We start from the raw sequence: 18781 nt of genomic DNA on the forward strand, positions 1-18781 counted from the left end.
GGATGTCGCACAACTTCCTCCTATTAAATAGTGATAAAACAGAAGTTCTCCTATTAGGCCCCAAAGCTGCTAGAAATAAATTATCAGACTTAATGCTAAATCTGGCTGACTTCTCAGCCACCCCTGGTTCAGCAGCTAAAAACCTTGGAGTTATCATAGATTCAGATCTAGCATTCGATAAACACATATCTAATGTTACTAGAGCAGCTTTTCTACACCTCCGTAATATTGCCAAGCTAAGAAATGCCCTATCACTGCATGACGCAGAAAAATTAGTACATGCCTTTATTACCTCAAGGCTAGATTATTGTAATGCGCTACTGTCTGGATGTTCCTGCAGTCACTTAAATAAACTTCAGCTAGTTCAAAATGCTGCAGCCAGGGTCCTTACTAAAACTAGAAAATTTGACCATATTAGTCCAGTACTATCAGCACTGCACTGGCTTCCAGTCAAATTCCGCATAGACTATAAAATTCTCCTGTTAACGTATAAAGCCCTACACGGACTCGCTCCTGAGTATTTACAAGACCTCATCTCCTGTTATGAACCACCGCGATTACTCAGATCTCAGGGTGCTGGTTTATTAGTAGTGCCTAAAATTCAGAGGAGCTCTGCAGGAGGAAGAGCTTTCTCTTATAAAGCGCCTCAACTCTGGAATAATCTCCCCGAATATGTTCGGGACTCAGACACAGTCTCAATCTTTAAGTCTAGACTGAAAACTTACTTGTTTAGTTTAGCTTTTGGTAATTAATGTTTTTCCCTTTAGATAAGGCTGCAGATTCAGGGGTTCATGGACAGAGGAAATTGTGGTAAACTGAGATGCTGGTGCTGTTGTTCTCCCACTGCACACGGTCACTCAGGTTTGTGGACGGTGGAGTGGGTGGATGCTGGTGTTTCAGGGTGCCTCCATGTCTATGTTACCTTCTGGCTCTCTGCCTTTAGTATATTCTGAATTATGTATATTCTATGTTTAATGTTTTGCCTGATTCTTTGTCCTGTAATCATGTTTCTGTAAAGCTGCTTTGTGCCAACACCTGTTGTAAAAAGCGCTATACAAATAAATTTGATTTGATTTGATTTGATAAATATGGTAAATAAATAACATAGGGTTATCTGCATGTCAAAAATAAAGCAGAAACAGCTCAAGTACCGTTCATTACCCCAGGACAAAGCTCAGCAGCAACCAGTGTATCTTCATCAAAAGAGCTGCATCCTGATTCTAGAAAGGGGCTTTAATTACACAGACATGCAGCCAGAACAAGAGACTCAAAAAGTACTGAAATATTTAGATGACAATAGGGCAAGAAAGAACTACTAATTGGTGCAAACGTTTCAGGCGGTTTTCAACACAGATTTGTCAAAATCCATCCTAATTACCCATAAACAGCTTGCTTTAACTTTCCATCTTAACTGTGGTATGAAGCTATGAATTAATGAGCTTTTTTTAAATGGACTAAGGCAGTTTCTTATACTTTTTAGTTGTTAAAACTGTTACAAAAGAGGTAAACTTCAGTGAGTTACATAATTACAGCTACAAAGGCATTACACCCTCTGCACTGTTCCAGTTAGAATAAAACAAAAATCTCAACACAATAACATGACTATGAAGCAAAAATCAACCTTGACAAGCCAAATGATTAAATGCAAGATGAAAAAACAAGTGAACCCCTTGGAAATACCTGGATGTGTACATCAGTTATTAATAAAGTTTGGTTTAATCATAAACCAAGTCACAAACACACAAAACACAATCTAACTACACTAAGAACACAAACAGCTGAACCTGTTCATGAAGCATTTGTGGGTTTCACACATGCTTTGCTTATTAAGGAAAGACACAAAATCCCAGGATACTAACTTTTCACACTAATCAAATTAGTGTGAACTATGCCTTAACTGCATCCCAAAAATGCGTTTTAGAGCTGAAAAAAGATTGCTAAACACCCGGGTATAAATCAAACCATATTAAGACAAACTAACAAACTCTAAGACTATTACTATTCTCTCTATGAGGTGAGATAGAGCTTAATGGTTGGGATGCTTCTACAATGCTTCTGAGAAAATGCTCAGAAGTTATATTCACACAAAGCAATTCAGACTGTTCTCATACAGAGTTTTCCAATGGTGGAACAAACTACCTTCCACTACCAGATCGGGAGAATCTCTCACTATCTTTAATAAACTCCTGAAGACAGAGCTCTTTAAAGAGTCCTTATTCTCCTAACACCTCTAACAAACTAGCGAAACTAACAAACTACTTCTAACCTCATTTCCATCTTCCCTTCTTCACTCCTCTATGCCATTATTTCCTTTTGTCTCAGACTAAAATGTTTTTTTTTACCCTGAAAGTTCTACGTCCTCTGTTACTAAATGTACATCATTATATTACGTCGGTTTGGACAAAAGCTTCTGCCAAATGTAATGTAATGTAATATATTTTATTATTTTAAAACAATGTGTTTGCACTCTGCACAAAAACCTCCAATCAAACCTCCAATGTAGCATGGTGGAGGAAGCATCACTGGTCCAGGCCCAGGGCATCTTACAATCATTAAAACACAGTTTATTATTGTAGTATCAGATTTATCAAGCTATTTGGCAGCAGTCCCTGACCTGAAAAACTGTTGGAAAATGGAACAAAACAATGACCCAAGGCCCAATGACCCTGAAGTAATCAGATAAATAAGGATGAAAATGGAAGAAGATTTGTGTTTTGGAGTGGTCAAGTTATAAGAGCTGACCGTAAACCCTTCAAGATGCTGCAGCATGACCTGAAGAGAGCTGTGAATGCAAGACTTCCAGAAATAATGATGAACTGAGACACGTTTTTGAGGAGGAATTGTCCAAAACATTCTTATTTACAGATACAAAACATGTTTGGCAGCAGCATTTAGAAATGCTCAATTAGGCCTCATCTTTAAACCGTGTGCAAGGCGTGGTGCGATGCTTATTGCTATCTTACACCCTGCAAACAGTCCTCCGCTGCTCCTGTGTAATCAAAATAGTGATGGAGCTTACAAATATATACGCTGATGGGCGTGGTGGTCTGGAAGTTAAGTGTGTTCAGGTAAATTTCTGGCATATTGCTATCTTGGCAACGGAAAACACAGGTGCACTATTGACTGATTAGAACCCTGACAACAGTCAGCAGTAAGACGTTTTTTGCTATCTTGGAAATGCAGGAATGATATGTGTTCAACACGTGTACATCCCTGCTCACACACAAAAACACTTAGCAGTTCACAAACCCAACTTTCATAAATAACTCTGCTGTTCTCGTAAATGATCTGCTCGCACACCCTTACAGTGTGAACGAGCAGGTCAGTTTCCTCTGTTGAAATGTGTGCAGAAGTGTTGCACCATTGAAATACCAATCTACCAAAGTCAAAGCGCACACCTGGCTCTTAATAGGAATGGAAAGTGAAATGCTGATTGGTTTATTTTTATGTTTACACCAAAACACACCCATGATTAATTAATTAATTAATAAATATAATTAGCTCTTTGTAGTGTCTTTTGCACATTTAAAGCTGCGTAAAGTGTACTTTACCTGTGGTTGCGATACCAAAGACACACCATATACACCATAAATCAAGACACACTGTTGAAAGCTTGTCTATAGATCCCTAAATAGGGCTCTGTGTCTTTAACAGACAACAACAGTAAAACTGTTTGGGAGTTAATAATTAAAGGTCTCATTCCATCATTTTTTTCATTCATTTTAAAATGTCTAGTTGTGGTCTCTAGTTTGAATGAAGGCCTTGTGAGCCGTTTTTTTGTTTGTTTGTTTTTGTGAAGTCCTGCTTTAGATCACTGGATTAGTGGCCTCTGAAGAAGGCAGGATTTTGGCTCTTGCTCATGAATATTCATACATGCAAACATATCGCCTCTGATTGGCTAACTGCACTGCAGCAGAGAACGCTACCTGCCTTCCCCCCACAGTGAATTTTACAGCTCTAAAACTCAAAGGACAAAATGTTTTCAGAGATACACCCTTAGCTGTACAGATCTAACACTGAGTGCTAGGTAAAGTTAACCATGAAACTTCGCTTAACATCAGACTCTCAGCGTCACTCAAAAGAAACGTTATCAATACTTTGCTCTCGGCCGAGCGGATCTTAAGCTCTTTTGCTGCTGCAGCCAAACTTTAGTTCTGTGGGCGGTCCCGAGCCAAGGTGGACGAGGCCATGAACTCCTTGGTTGATGTAGACGCAGGCGCTTTTCCTGATCGACTCGTTTTTCTAAGGCTTTTCTTTTACTAGCTACTGCAGACAATGGAAAGTGGATTTTAGCAGAAGGAGACCTTTCAGTTAAACTGTGTTTGTCTAATAACAAAACACATTCTATTAGCAAACATAAATCCAACATAAATCCAGCTGAACTAGAAGGGACTGATAGCTTCTGTTGTAACTGTAACTAGGGATGTTTCTGTAACCCCAATTTTAAACTTAAAGTAATCCTTTCACGCTTTACATACCTGTTTACATTTGGGTAATAATCACTAATCACATGTGCACTAATGCACATGTAATGACAGTTTGTTTGCATCTTCAAATGGGGTAAACTTGTGTAAAATATGATCTAATTTCCTACCTCCTCCACTGTCCAGTCAGCTACACGACTGGCCTGCACACCAGCCACACCCGGCAGGAGTTTACAGTGCTGCTCCCAGCACAGCGGCAGGTCACGGCCCGGATGAGCAGACATGGCCGACAGGAAGACTGACTGATGCAGGGCCTGCTGAAGACTGTCCACGTTCCTCTCTACACACACACAAACAAACACACACACACACACACAGCCACACAGGGAAAAAGAGAGAGACAAAAATATCAGTAATAGAGCCCCACTAGGGGAAATGTGCATCTGCTGAGCATCAGCTGAATAAAGTACTGGAGCTGAACATGATTTATAGCTGCGGTGAAATTAATTAACAGTGCTGAAATACAGGAAAAGAAGACGAGTTGATACTGTTCAAATGAGAGGAACAGAGCAAAATGCACTTATGCTTTCATCCGGATGCTCGGAGACGAGCTGAAGACTTGAACAAGAACATGATCAAGAACATCAAGTGACTGAATAAAAAAAAATCTTCCAATCTAGGTTGTGATCTGTGGCCCACAGTCTGTAGAATAAATAAATAAATAAATAAATTTTAAAAACACGTTTAAAAACCTGTCAGAGACGTCAGACGTGAAAACCCATCAGAGCACATCTGAGGCCTCACTGCTGGTGTTGTCTGCGTGTCGAAGGAGTAGCAAACCTCGCCTCTAGCAATGTGAAGACAGCTTGGTCTGCGCTCAAGTATAATTTGATTTGCTTCCCAAGGTGTCAGCATGAGGCGATACCTTGGAAATTTGATTTGCTGACATGACCAGAGAGGAAAAAGACTCAATAATGTTTGGGATGTGAGGAAATTATATGAGGCAGCAGTTTTTAGAGTAAGCACTCAATACATTTCTATTTAACAGATGAAATATTTAATTGGCATTGGAAATATGTAGTGAAGGACAGACCAACACCAGCAAAATCACTCTTATATGTATAATAGAATTATCTGTGTTTATTATTCAAGCTAATTTATGATTTGAGTAATGACACCACAAGTCAAAGCATATCAATGCATTGGCCATAACAATATTTACCTCCTGATAGCAATCAATAAATTAAACACTCTGAGGAAAATAATGTATCTGAGAAGACCACAGCATTAGAAAAAACCCTGTCCAATTACTTAATTTAGGCAGGGTGAAATAATTGGATGGTCTACCTGCTTTACATCCCCAACATCACTCACACAGCTCTATACGTGCACACAGCTTACAGTTACAGTAGCTGTCTTTACAGAGAAAGTTACATAGGTACCTACATCAGCCTGCACTCCTAAAATACTTTAACAAAAAGGTAGCATAATGCTTGCAAGACTTCTGTTTTTCTATTTGACAGGTCATTATCTGGGTGTTTTTTTTATATGGGAATTTATTTCTGTTATTTCCCTGAATTGTAATGAAATAAAATAATTTTTTGCACTATAAGGCACACTTCAATCCCTTCATTTTCCCAAAAATCATCAGTGCGCCTAATAATCCAGTGCGGCTTAGATAAGAATTTTACCAGTCAGGTTGTAAAGAGCAGTAAAGCTACTTAGCTGAAGTGCAGCGCTAATGTTAAAATGCTGCACCTAGCCTTAGTACAAATCTAGAAATTTAAACTTGCTGTAAATAAATGGAAGCACTTTACTTACCCAAATAAACAGTTTTCAAGAGAAAAATCTGTGGATTAACATCCAGCGCTCGTTTGACTAAAAAAAAGGTCCTTTCTTCTAGTCCTTTCTAAACATTCACCACCTACAAACTCCTAGTTATCTTCTCAAATTTTGTTCAATCGGTTTTGTTTCCCAGCACTAGGACAATCATTTCTTTGAATTACAGTTTTATTTATTTATCTTAGCTTTTTGTTTGCGCCACCACCACCCAGCAGTGAGACCTGCTGAATTAGAAGAGAAACATGGCAACACCCCTGTTCCTTACTAGTGTCACATAATCCGGTGCGCCATATGTATAAAAATAGACCAGAAAATAGTCGTTTATTGATAGTGCACCTTATAATCTGATGCACCTTATAGTTCACAAAGTACATCCCTAAAAGCAATGCAGGTGAACACATACTTTTGGCAATATAGAATAGTATGAAGCTACATTATGTACCAGTTCAGTGTTAATGCAAGTGTAAGCTAGCTAGCTGACAGCTAGGTAGCTGTTCACATTTTTGTGATCTTTTTTTATTATTTTTTAATCTGCATGTATAATGATGTCTATATTATAGTTTTATGCAAGTGTAGTTTGTTGAAACTGATGGTATTTCAGGGTTATGTCTAGGCTGTGGCTAAGGTCTGCTGTATTTCTCGGCTGCCATGTTTAAAAAAGGCTATTCCAAAGCCAACCAACCCTTCATATACAGCCTAGAAATGTCTGAAGTAGTTTCAAGGAAGCAGCTGACATTTTTTAAGACCCTCTGTTTCCCACAGTCTCCTGTGTGCATATAATGTGAAAGGAGAAAAACAAACCATAAAATTGGGAGAAAAATAAATCCTCCAGAGTTTGTTTTTTTTAGCAGTCTAGTTTTTTACATACTTGAATTTATTGTCTTTAACTGTAACCTTTTTTGTAAAATATAATATTAAATAATATATAATAATAAAAATCATATTTGAATCATAAGTATAAAGCGACTTACATGTTTATCTTATTAAATAAGTTTGTTGGTGAATTAGCTAGCAAATTCTAACCAAGCAATCTTAGATTTTTCCTACTGGTAGTTTATTTTTAAATCACAGTAATCTTTTTATTACCTCAGGATGAAATTAGAGTGTTTAAGAGGAGGAAAACCATCGTTAGATGCTTTCATTTGTCTGACCATGTTTTCAGCACTACAAGGTGCACTATAAATAAACATCTATTTTCTGGTAGCACTGGATTATAAGGCACATTATGCAACACTAGAAGGAACAGGGATGTTGTCATGTTTTCCTTTTAATTCTTAAAAAAAAACCTTAATTCTCAAAACAATATATTTTTAAGTCAAACGAGCACTGGATGTTAACCTACAGATTTCTCTCCTGAAAACTGTTTATTTGGTTGAGTAAAGTGCTTTCATTTATGTACAGAAAGCTTAAATTAAATTAAGCTTAAATTTTCAGATTTCCACTAAGGCTGGGTGCAGCAGCATTATCATTAGCAGCTACAGTTTAACACTGTAAACTTGCAGGCTACAGTCCGATATACTGGCCTCTGAATGGTGAAAGAGCTAGCACTCTTAAAACCTGGCTGGTAAAATTCATACATAAGTCACACTGTATTATATGGTGCATTAATGATTTTAGGGAAAATGTAAGGATTTTAAGTTCATCTTATAGTGCAAGAAATACAGTAATTGGCTACTGACTAGGAGTGATCACTGGACAGTCTTCCCAAGGACCCGCCCTACCTGAGCCGCAGTCTAGGCTGTGGAATGCAGCTTGTACTTGCTTTGAATGAAAAGTTTTAAAAATGAGCTGATGTACATAAGTTTTGTGTTTATTTTCAGTTATGAGAAAGATTCTTCCAGAGCTTCTAAGTATAGTTTTATTAAACCACCACCCCCACTGCGGTGTGCACCTCTCTCTCCAATTCCCTCAGTCGTGACTATAGGCAGAGTGTGTGCTCTCGTGTGTTTTAGTGGTGTGGTTTTGGAAGGAGAGCTGAAAGGACATTATTAAGAATATAGACACGACAAGGAGTTATTTAAATGATGCCATAAAATATTGATTTTTACATTGACCTATTTCCAACCTGTTGATGCACAGTTATCAATTTAGTCTATTTTTTGAAAAAATGCATCCCACCTCTTACAATATAAAAATGTGCTACAGAGGGTTCTTTAATTGATGCCATAGAAGAATGGCTTATTTTATGGCATTACATAAAGATTCCATTGTAAGCACTTGAGAAAAATGTTTTCTTCTATAGAATCACTTGAAGAACCCTTTGTAGCACATTTTTAATATGGTAGGAGGTGGGATACATTCTTTAAAAAACTAGACAATATTCTATCATTAGGGTGATAGACCAGTTAGAAACATTTTAAAATAAAGACATTTTACACTAAAAATATTCTTTGCAATAACATGTGTAATGCCCTGTTCAGCCACTGACCTAGTCTTTAGAGTCTCTGAAAAATGCAAAATCCATCAGAGGTCCTATGTAAACCTTTAATTACACACAGAGGTGGGTAGTCCAGGTCCAGAAAGTACCAGAGCATAGCTGCCCAAGCCTTTGGAACAAAACCCTGGGGTGGATTTTTACTTTTAACTAGTGTGAACAGAACTGTTCTAAAAATACACGTGCCTGTCTCAATTGTACTTCACTGGTAATATTTCATAGATACATTTTAACCATTTGTTCCTAAGCTTTGAATTACTGGGCAAAGCATAGAACACTGATGTGTTATTTGCACAAATAACACAGGAACGAACTGCCATGTTGTTCTTAGTGCTGAACAAGAAAAAGTGGACTTTAGCGAAAGGACACCTTTAACAAATATGTTTCACGTGCCTCCATCAACCTTTACCTATCACCTAGTGGAACCCCTCAGCTAGCCCAGAGGTCCTCACTGATTCAGTGTGTTACAATCAGAAATGCACCATAGTGCATCCCAGAAAATGTGTTTATATACAATTTTTCCTCAATACTTGTATGAGAAAACAATATTAAAACAGTATTTTTTTTTCTTCCACATTATTGAAGGTGAAAACTGTCCATCTCACACATCCACATAACAGCACACACAGCAGATATACACTCATGATCATGACGTGCAGCAACCAGTATGAGCTGAAATGCTCTACATCTTTCCTGTGGGGAACTTTCCAGAAGCTCTGGCCAAAAGCAGCCCTGCTACTCCTGCCAGACTGTAGACTCCTAGCAGAGCCCAGCAGGTGAGAGCGTGAGATTCAGGAGAAAGAGCTGGGTTTGACTCGCGCAGTGTAATGAAGGAACTCTTTACGCTGAAGGACTGGTGGCAGCATCAGTGATGACACGCACACAAAACACACACACACACACAGCCTGAAAGTGACTAAATGGCTTCTGTCTAACAAAGGTTAACTGCAGGATCTTTCTAAAGACCTCAGTTACTCACTTAAATCTGATAACATGGCTTTGTTCATTTGCTTATTTACAAATGGCATAATGACAAAGCATTTTATATTTTGATAACAGTCTCTATTTCAATAATAAATAGAAATATTTTTTTACAGCATGTAATACGTCATATTTTTCCGGTAAAGAAAACTATTGTTTATCATGGTTTGTCATTGTTCAGTTAGATAGCTTTTTCCCAGATGGTTTGGCTCATGATTACTCGATGAGTAATCTAATGAACAGCCATTTGTTGAGAGTCAGTTTCATTCTCGAAAGGAACAATAGAAGAAGTAGCTGCGGAAATTAACAAATGGAACAAGTTTATAGGAAACTGCGTTTCCTCTGCAGTTCCAATTACACAGCATGACAGCCTTTGTCAAACAAATCATCAACTAGACCACAAACCACTATACCTAATGGCGAACCACTCCCACTCTTACTTTTGTCCCATCCTTCTTCCCGGAACCCTACTGTGGGATTTCATTAGTTAAATGGAGGTGCGACAGAGCAGCCTTCAAAAACCAATAGGCTTTTCCCAAAAGAAGAAAAGAAAGAAAAAAGGAAAGCTGTGTGCCAGCCTGCGTTTTAAGCTGCTTTGAGGTTCAGAGGACACAGCTCAGGTATATACAGTTTCTTTTCGTTGTCCAAAATAATATGAACCAAGCTTCCCTTTAATGCCAAAAAGCTTATAGTACGTGTCTATCCATCAGTACTGTGTAAAAAGCCCCATCACCTCTGTGTATTCACACAGTATCCATTTTTACATGATGAGACATTTTTACACTAGAATAGCAGCTCATTTCTATGTAAAGATTTAGCAGAGTAAAGGTGTGCTTGGCAGAGAATCAATACGCTGCAAGATAATCTTAGCTTGGGAAAAAACAAAGTATCACATTACCTTAAATGTTTTCTTGCTCACTAAACTTAAAAAAAAACAAAACAATATATTGATGCTTATATGATGTAACTTAATAAAAATAGTCATTCAAATTTTTTCTAAAGCTTCTATCCAGACCCTATCTAGTTTCTCAGGGGGTCCTGGGGTAAATTTTTCTTTTATGGGGGGTCCTCTGTGATTTTATTCCCGTCCGGAACGACCATGTATGTGTTTTTCTTAGACTTCCTCTGAAAAAAAAATTACAGGCAAAATTAACCTACTGTTTTTCGCTAAACTCAATGGTCCTCCGGCAAAATTAATCCCGTCCGGACTCACATCTCTGAGTTTCATCACCTCACGTTAAATAAAATAGCTATTTGTCCACTGCTACACACCGTAATTACACTTTGGGCACACATTTCCACAGAGATTCACGTAAACACAACAGCGAGTGGGAAAAAAACTCACTGTTCCTCCTGTTTTTTTTAATTGCAGTCCACATGCAAAAGTTTTTTCACTGAATAGAAGTGTGAAATATTTTTCACAGACGTCCCCCTGAAAAACGAATCCTGTCCGGATAGGGCCTAAGCTGGATTTTTCTATTTCAATTTTGCCCTCTCTAAAATAAAAACAGTGACCACCAACAGTGCACTGTGGATGAAACGTTTTTCTTTTTTTTTTAAATTATTGACATTCTCAAAATTATCACAGCTCTGTTGGTCTATCTTTACAATTCGCAATATCCAACCGTGCTGAGACAATGAATGGGAAGAGAGAGGGGTGTGGCTAAAGGGAAGGTTATTGCTGAATACAAAGCACCTGTTTTGAAATGAGATGATTGTGCTCTACTGCAACACTGTGGTAGAAAGGATCACATACAAAATCTGTAAAATAATCTTAAAAATATCCCCAATATTTTTTCCACATTCATTCATTCATACTAGAGACCACAACTAGACATTTTAAACTTAATAAAAAGATGGAATAAGACCTTTAAGTAAAAAAAGAATTCTATAATATTATGGAAGGTTAAAATCATTCTGTACCGTTTGCTAAGTTGTTTTTGTACAGTGTAAATTCTTCTGAGCATCAGTTGATGCTCAATAAACAGAGCATCAGTATGTAAAATATGCTATCTTGGTGACTCTCACTAGACTCATGTCCCATGATTTTTGCCATTTCTCATGGAAACTGAAGAATGCTGGACTGACCTGCAGGATATGCATGTAAAGCCTGCTGCACTGACTGTGAATCTCTGTGGAGTCTATCTTATGTTTGCACAGACGACTATAGCCAGACACCACTGATTATGATAATTACTATCCACTGCACTGTCCACTGTGGGTAATAATGCCTTTTATGATATTTCCATTACACACACAGATTGAGCAATGTTAAATACCGGATATGGAATGTGCCATCTATCTGGCACCCACTATCAGGTGTTTGAGAGGTAAAGATTTTTGTTGTGTGTCTACGAAAGACTGTTTTCTGTCTATTACTTTTATGTTTACAGGCTGAAATAAACCTACAAAATATCTTTGTTAAAGATTATCAGTTTATTATTTATCATGTATCTATGTATCAGCAATTCTGGCTTAGTTTAGCACAGCGTGTGTTTTTTTTATAGAGTAACACAGCAAAGGGTTGAGTAAATGACCCAAATTAAGCTCTTTTAAGACAGAACTTTTAGAGTGTATGACTTTCACAACCACAAAGAATACAAAAGAAAGTCTTCTTTCCTCAATGACAACCAGGACACACAACCATTTCACACCCAACCGTCATCACACTCTGTCACTGAGGCTAGAGGAGAAAGAGAGGTGGTGAATGTGCACACAGACACACAGACGGCACCTGGAAGAGGAATGATTCGAGAAAGGGCTTTGGGAGCATCTTTCTTCTTGCCTGGCTGCTTTCCACATAAGCCCTCGCCTGGCACCTTGCGTAAATGTTACAGGCGAAAGTGGCTGCATTTCAAACTGCATGAGCAAATCTGCTCTTTAACACATCTCTAGGGGTGCACTGATATGGGAATTCCAGGCTGATGCCAATATCTGGGATTCTTCAGGCACAATTTAACCTGCCCTTTTGTTCAGAAACCATTATTAAAACGTTATTAACAACGCATTATTATTAAAATGACTACATTAGGCAGTCATTTTTTGTATGTCTGTGTTCTGTGATAACGCAGGTATCTGATTATTTAAGTGGTCATGAAAACAGATCTAGAACTTAATCTTAGCTTAGTGATTAGGTTTCTCAGTGCATGGATACGTTTTCTCAGTCTGCACATGCATGCAAATGTAACTGTACAGGAGATATGCTTATTTAGAAAAAAATGCTTGTTTCCCTCTGTGTTCGAAGCAGTTTACAAAAAACTTTAAACAGAACAGAATTGTACCTTAAATTAAAAAAAGAAAAGAAAAAGCACCACATTTGCCAGTAAAGTTGATCCATGTTTACAGAATTTGGAGGACGGAAGTTTGAATTTTACGTCACATTCTTCTCTGTGATTAACGGCTGTTTGCCAAGTAGAAATATGATTATTGTCAGACTTATGTAAGCCTGACTTTTTCCAATTAGATGATTAGAAGTACATCTAAACATGTTAAATGGATTTCTGACAAAATCCTGAATTAATTCTGCAGTTACTGAATTACTAAGAGCATATAAAACACCCTCACTGTGTTAAATCGAATATGCAGAGTGAAATTTAACAATTCTGTGTGTTGACATTAAGGACACCTCTGGAACCAAACTTTGATTAAACTCACAAAGTATAAACTACGTAAAAAAAGTCTATTGCATTTTCTTCAGGTTTTCTAAGAAAAGCTGGATCAGCATTAGCCCCCCCCCCCAGGAGAGAAGAGGTGTCAAGTGTTCACCATCTTTACACAGATGAGCCTAAGTGACCATACCAGGAAAACAGAGGGGCAGTGAGAAGTGGGATAAGAGAACACGTCTAAAGGAAGAAAAGCTGTTCAGTACAAAACAAAACAAACAAAACAAAACATGAGAAATTACAAATAAGATGACATGGATGAAATAGGTTTGTCAGAGTAAACAGGCCCGGCAACATACAAAAGTAAGATGCTCTGCATCCAGGTCTATTTAGCAACTATTTAATTCATTATGATAAAGGATTGTGAGGACTATTACTCCTGTGTCTGGTAATCCTTCCTGCTGATCTTTTGTCCTCACGTGAGCGTCTTCCTTGCCTTCCTGGCAAGCATATTAGAACTTGGTATTTGGTGTTTAGTAATTTTTGGTCTTTTAGATCTTGTTATTACTTCCACACTTCCCCTTAACTGCAGCAAACTTTTAAATGATAAGCCAAGAAACCCAAAGTTGTTAAGCCAAAGTAAGAAAGTTATTTTTGTAATTTTTTTTTTTGTTAGTGGTGCAACAACATTTGAATATGACTTTAGCCCTATCCAGATGGGATTAATTTCTCAGGGGTCATGGGCTAATTGTCTTCTTTTATGGGGGGTCCTCTGTGATTTTATTCCTGTCTGACATGACCATATATGTGTCATTACAGGCAGAATAACTACTGTTTTTCACTGAACTCCGTAGTCCTCCGGTACTTTTACTCCCGCCCCAATGCACATCTCTGAGTTTCGTCTTCTCGCGTTTAATAAAATAGCTGTTTGTGCACTGCTATGCACCGTAAATACACTTTGAGCGCACCTTTCCAAGGAGATCCATGTGAAAACATCAGTGGAAATGGAGGAGCTACTGAACGCAATGTCATGTGACAGAGAAAGTCTAAAAACTCACTGGTACTCCTTTTTTTTTTCAATTGCAGTCCGTTTTATCACTGTGTAGAAGTGTTTAAAAATATTTAAAAATATTTCATTTATATTTATAGTTTGTTTGCTCTGGTATGAATAAGCTAGCCAATTTCTAAATTTGACACCATTTTCCCTTAGTCTGCATGGTTTCTGTACAGAAAAAAATCCAGTGCAACAAAATGCATTTAAAAACACTCTTTGCTTATTGGTCTGACCTGTCTGGAGTGGGAGCAAAAAGGTAATTACAGACAGGAGGTCCTGTGCTCTGGACTACTTGTGAAGTTTAAAATGGAGTAATGGCAAAAATGAATCACACCAAAGCTGAATTAAACTAGAGTACGATTTAACCAGAATAAAAAGTGCAGGTGTGGAAAATCTAAGCGTGGAAACACTCTTAGATTTATATAAGTAAAATAAGTGAAACACACATAAACCCATTAGAGAACAGGGAGTTGCAATAGCCTGAAGCAGAAAAACAAGCATTTTCCCACCCTACATCATCTGTCAATCAAAGAGCCCCTGTTTTCACACAGCCTCCAGCACTTACACACACTTACTGCTGTTGCAGGACAGCTACTAGCTGTGCGTTCATGCTCCAGCCCTAGCCAACACAAACACAAACACTCCAGTTACAGTCATGAAGCCTCAACCTTCACCAGGGAGCACAGAATAATAAGAAATGGCATTAATATTCTGGCGGTAATAACTATTTCCTGTTCTTGAATTTAATTGAGTCACTGTGATGAATTAATTGTGCAGTGTTTGTGAAGTCGTTTATGAGGGAATAGGTGTCTAAATCTAAACGGCTGTTTTTCTCTGTGTATGCTGTTAAATTACAGAGAAGAAGAGGGAAACAAGACATTTTATAGTAAAACAGATTAAAAGATACAGAAGAGTTCAAAAACAAAAAGTAACTAGAAAAGGTAAAGTTCGTGAACGAACTTTAAGTTGGCTTGGAAAAGAACGCTAATAACGTTAAAAAGTTAAAATGGTTGCTAAGCTTTTTCTGTCTGAAGAGTGTGAAGAGTCATTGATATGCTGTTAACGCTAAATGCTAAAAACGCTGACATCTAAAAACATTTGGTTAAACACTGAAATCTAAAAACATTTGGTTAAACGCTGAAATCTAAAAATGTTTGATTAAACGCTGGAATCTAAAAACGTTTGGTTAAACGATGAAATCTAAAAACATTTGGTTAAACGCTGAAATCTAAAAACGTTTGATTAAACGCTGAAATCGTAAAACTTTTGGTTAAACTTTTGATTGCTAATGTGTTGCTAGGCGTTTGCTATCATTTCTGAAAAGGTTGCTAAGCTGTTGCTAGGCAATTGTAATGTTTTCCAGGTGGTTGCTAAGCTGTTGCTAACTGGTTGCTAGGCAATTGCTAACATATAACAGGTGGTTGCTAAGGTGTTGCTAGGTGGTTGCTAGGGTGTTGCTAGGTTGTTGCTATCATTTCTAAAGTGGTTGCTAAGTGGTTGCTAGGCAGTTGCTATCGTTTTCCTAGTGGTTGTTAAGGCGTTGCTAAGTGGTTGCTAGGCAGTTGCTATCATTTCTAAAGTGGTTGCTAAGTGGTTGCTAGGCAGTTGCTATCGTTTTCCTAGTGGTTGTTAAGGTGTTGCTAAGTGGTTGCTAGGCAGTTGCTATCATTTCTAAAGTGGTTGCTAGGCAGTTGCTAGCGTTTTCCCAATGGTTGTTAAGGTGTTGCTAAGTGGTTGCTAGGCAGTTGCTTTCGTTTCTAAAGTGGTTGCTAAGTGCTTGCTAGGCAGTTGCTAACGTATTCCAGGTGGTTGCTAGGCAGTTGCTAAGTGGTTGCTAGGCAGTTGCTAACGTTTTCCAGGTGGTTGCTCAGTGGTTGCTAGGCAGTTGCTAACGTTTTCCAGGTGGTTGCTAAGTGGTTGCTAGGCAGTTGCTAACGTATTCCAGGTGGTTGCTAGGCAGTTGCTAAGTGGTTGCTAGGCAGTTGCTAACGTTTTCCAAGTGGTTGCTAGGCAGTTGCTAAGTGGTTGCTAGGCAGTTGCTAACGTTTTCCAGGTGGTTGCTAAGTGGTTGCTAGGCAGTTGCTAACGTTTTCCAGGTGGTTGCTAGGCAGTTGCTAAGTGGTTGCTAGGCAGTTGCTAACGTTTTCCAAGTGGTTGCTAGGCAGTTGCTAAGTGGTTGCTAGGCAGTTGCTAACGTTTTCCAGGTGGTTGCTAAGTGGTTGCTAGGCAGTTGCTAACATTTTCCAGGTGGTTGCTAGGCAGTTGCTAAGTTGTTGCTAGGCAGTTGCTAACGTTTTCCAGGTGGTTGCTAAGTGGTTGCTAGGCAGTTGCTAACGTATTCCAGGTGGTTGCTAGGCAGTTGCTAAGTGGTTGCTAGGCAGTTGCTAACGTTTTCCAGGTGGTTGCTCAGTGGTTGCTAGGCAGTTGCTAACGTTTTCCAGGTGGTTGCTAAGGTGTTGCTAAGTGGTTGCTAGGCAGTTGCTAACGTTTTCCAGGTGGTTGCTAAGGTGGTTGCTAAGCAGTTATTAGGTGGTTGCTAAGCTCTGGCTGGGGTGCCGGGGTGTCCAAACTTTTGACTGATAGCTGCTCCATACAGCAGCTCCTCCATACACTCACAGTACTGGAGGAGCAGGGGAGAGAAGGGGTTCCGTGCGCAGAGCTGCTCGTGTGTGAGATGGAACTCTGGGCCCCCTATTCATTTCTATGGGAAAATTTCGTACGACAATTGTACGAAAACCGTACGTCGTATCACTTCGCAACCTCGTATTATTTTAAAGATCTCGATAAGATCTATAAGCTCGCCGAATTTGGTGTTCGTATCTCAAAAATTGTGGCGGTTACGGACGTTTAAAATTTGGCCCCATTCATTCCTATGGGAAAAAAATGCGTACGTTTACGAAGTTTTTACGAAAACCGTACGATGTATCGCTTAAAAAAGCACAAGCAACCTATTCGGGTATAGGTCCTACGATACTGCAAAATTTCGTGGTTCTACGTCAAAAGCCCTAGGAGGAGATAGTGATTAAATTTTGCGAATAGAATAATAATAAGAACTAGAAAAGGTAAAGTTCGTGAACGAACTTTAAGTTGGCTTGGAAAAGAACACTAATAACGTTAAAAAGTTAAAATGGTTGCTAAGCTGTTTCTGTCTGAAGAGTGTGAAGAGTCGTTGATATGCTGTTAACTTTTGGCTAAACGCTAAATGCCAAAAACACTGAAATCTAAAAACATTTGGTTAAACGCTGAAATCTAAAAACATTTGGTTAAACGCTGAAATCTAAAAACATTTGATTAAACGCTGAAATCTAAAAACGTTTGATTAAACGCTGAAATCTAAAAACGTTTGATTAAACACTGAAATCTAAAAACGTTTGGTTAAACGCTGAAATCAAAAAACGTTTGGTTAAACGCTGAAATCTAAAAACGTTTGGTTAAACGCTGAAATCTAAAAACGCTTGTTTAAATGCTGAAATCGAAAAACTTTTGGTTGTACTTTTGATTGCTAATGTGTTGCTAGGCGGTTGCTATCATTTCTGAAGTGGTTGCTAAGCTGTTGCTAGGCAATTGCTAACATATACCAGGTGGTTGCTAGGTGGTTGCTAGGGTGTTGCTAGGTTGTTGCTAAGGTGTTGCTATGGTATCTGGGGTGGTTGCTAAGATGTTGCTAGGTGGTTGCTAAGGTGTTGCTATGGTATCCGGGGTGGTTGCTAAGGTGTTGCTAGGTGGTTGCTAGGTGGTTGCTAGGGTGTTGCTAGGTGGTTGCTAAGGTGTTGCTATGGTGTCTGGGGTGGTTGCTAAGGTGTTGCTAGGTGGTTGCTAAGGTGTTGCTATGCGGTTGCTAAGGTGTTGCTATGGTATCAGGTATGGTTGCTAAGGTGTTGCTATGCGGTTGCCATGGTGTTGCTATGGTACCTGGGGTGGTTGCTAAGGTGTTGCTAGGTGGTTGCTAGGGTGTTGCTATGATATACAGGGTGGTTGCTAAGGTGTTGCTAGGTGGTTGCTAAGGTGTTGCTATGTGGTTGCTAAGGTGTTGCTATGGTATCTGGGGTGGTTGCTAAGGTGTTGCTAGGTGGTTGCTATGTGGTTGCTTAGGTGTTGCTATGCGGTTGCTAAGGTGTTTCTAAAGTGGTTGCTAAGTGGTTGGTAGGCAGTTGCTAACGTTTTCCTAGTGGTTGCTAAGGTGTTGCTTAGTGGTTGCTAGGCAGTTGCTATCATTTCTAAATTGGTTGCTAAGTGGTTGCTAGGCAGTTGCTAACATTTTCCTAGTGGTTGCTAAGGTGTTGCTAAGTGGTTGCTAGGCTGTTGCTATCATTTCTAAAGTGGTTGCTAAGTGGTTGCTAGGCAGTTGCTAACATTTTCCTAGTGGTTGTTAAGGTGTTGCTAAATGGTTGCTAGGCAGTTGCTATCGTTTCGAAGGTGGTTGCTAAGTGGTTGCTAGGCAGTT

General features: G+C 38.8%; 1 protein-coding gene across 4 annotated transcripts in view; it reads right to left on the minus strand.

Annotated features, from left to right (window-relative positions):
- Positions 1-18781, minus strand: part of LOC103026439 (L3MBTL4, histone methyl-lysine binding protein) — a 162655-nt gene that overhangs the window by 20020 nt on the left and 123854 nt on the right. For all 4 annotated transcript variants that reach the window (XM_049480331.1, XM_022673370.2, XM_049480330.1 and 1 more), the window contains one exon: positions 4595-4764. In XM_049480331.1, coding sequence (XP_049336288.1) covers positions 4595-4764 — 170 coding nt within the window. The remainder of the gene's footprint in view (positions 1-4594; positions 4765-18781) is intronic.

Source organism: Astyanax mexicanus, chromosome 6 (assembly GCF_023375975.1).
Source record: "Astyanax mexicanus isolate ESR-SI-001 chromosome 6, AstMex3_surface, whole genome shotgun sequence".
In the NCBI taxonomy this organism is placed as follows: domain Eukaryota; kingdom Metazoa; phylum Chordata; class Actinopteri; order Characiformes; family Acestrorhamphidae; genus Astyanax; species Astyanax mexicanus.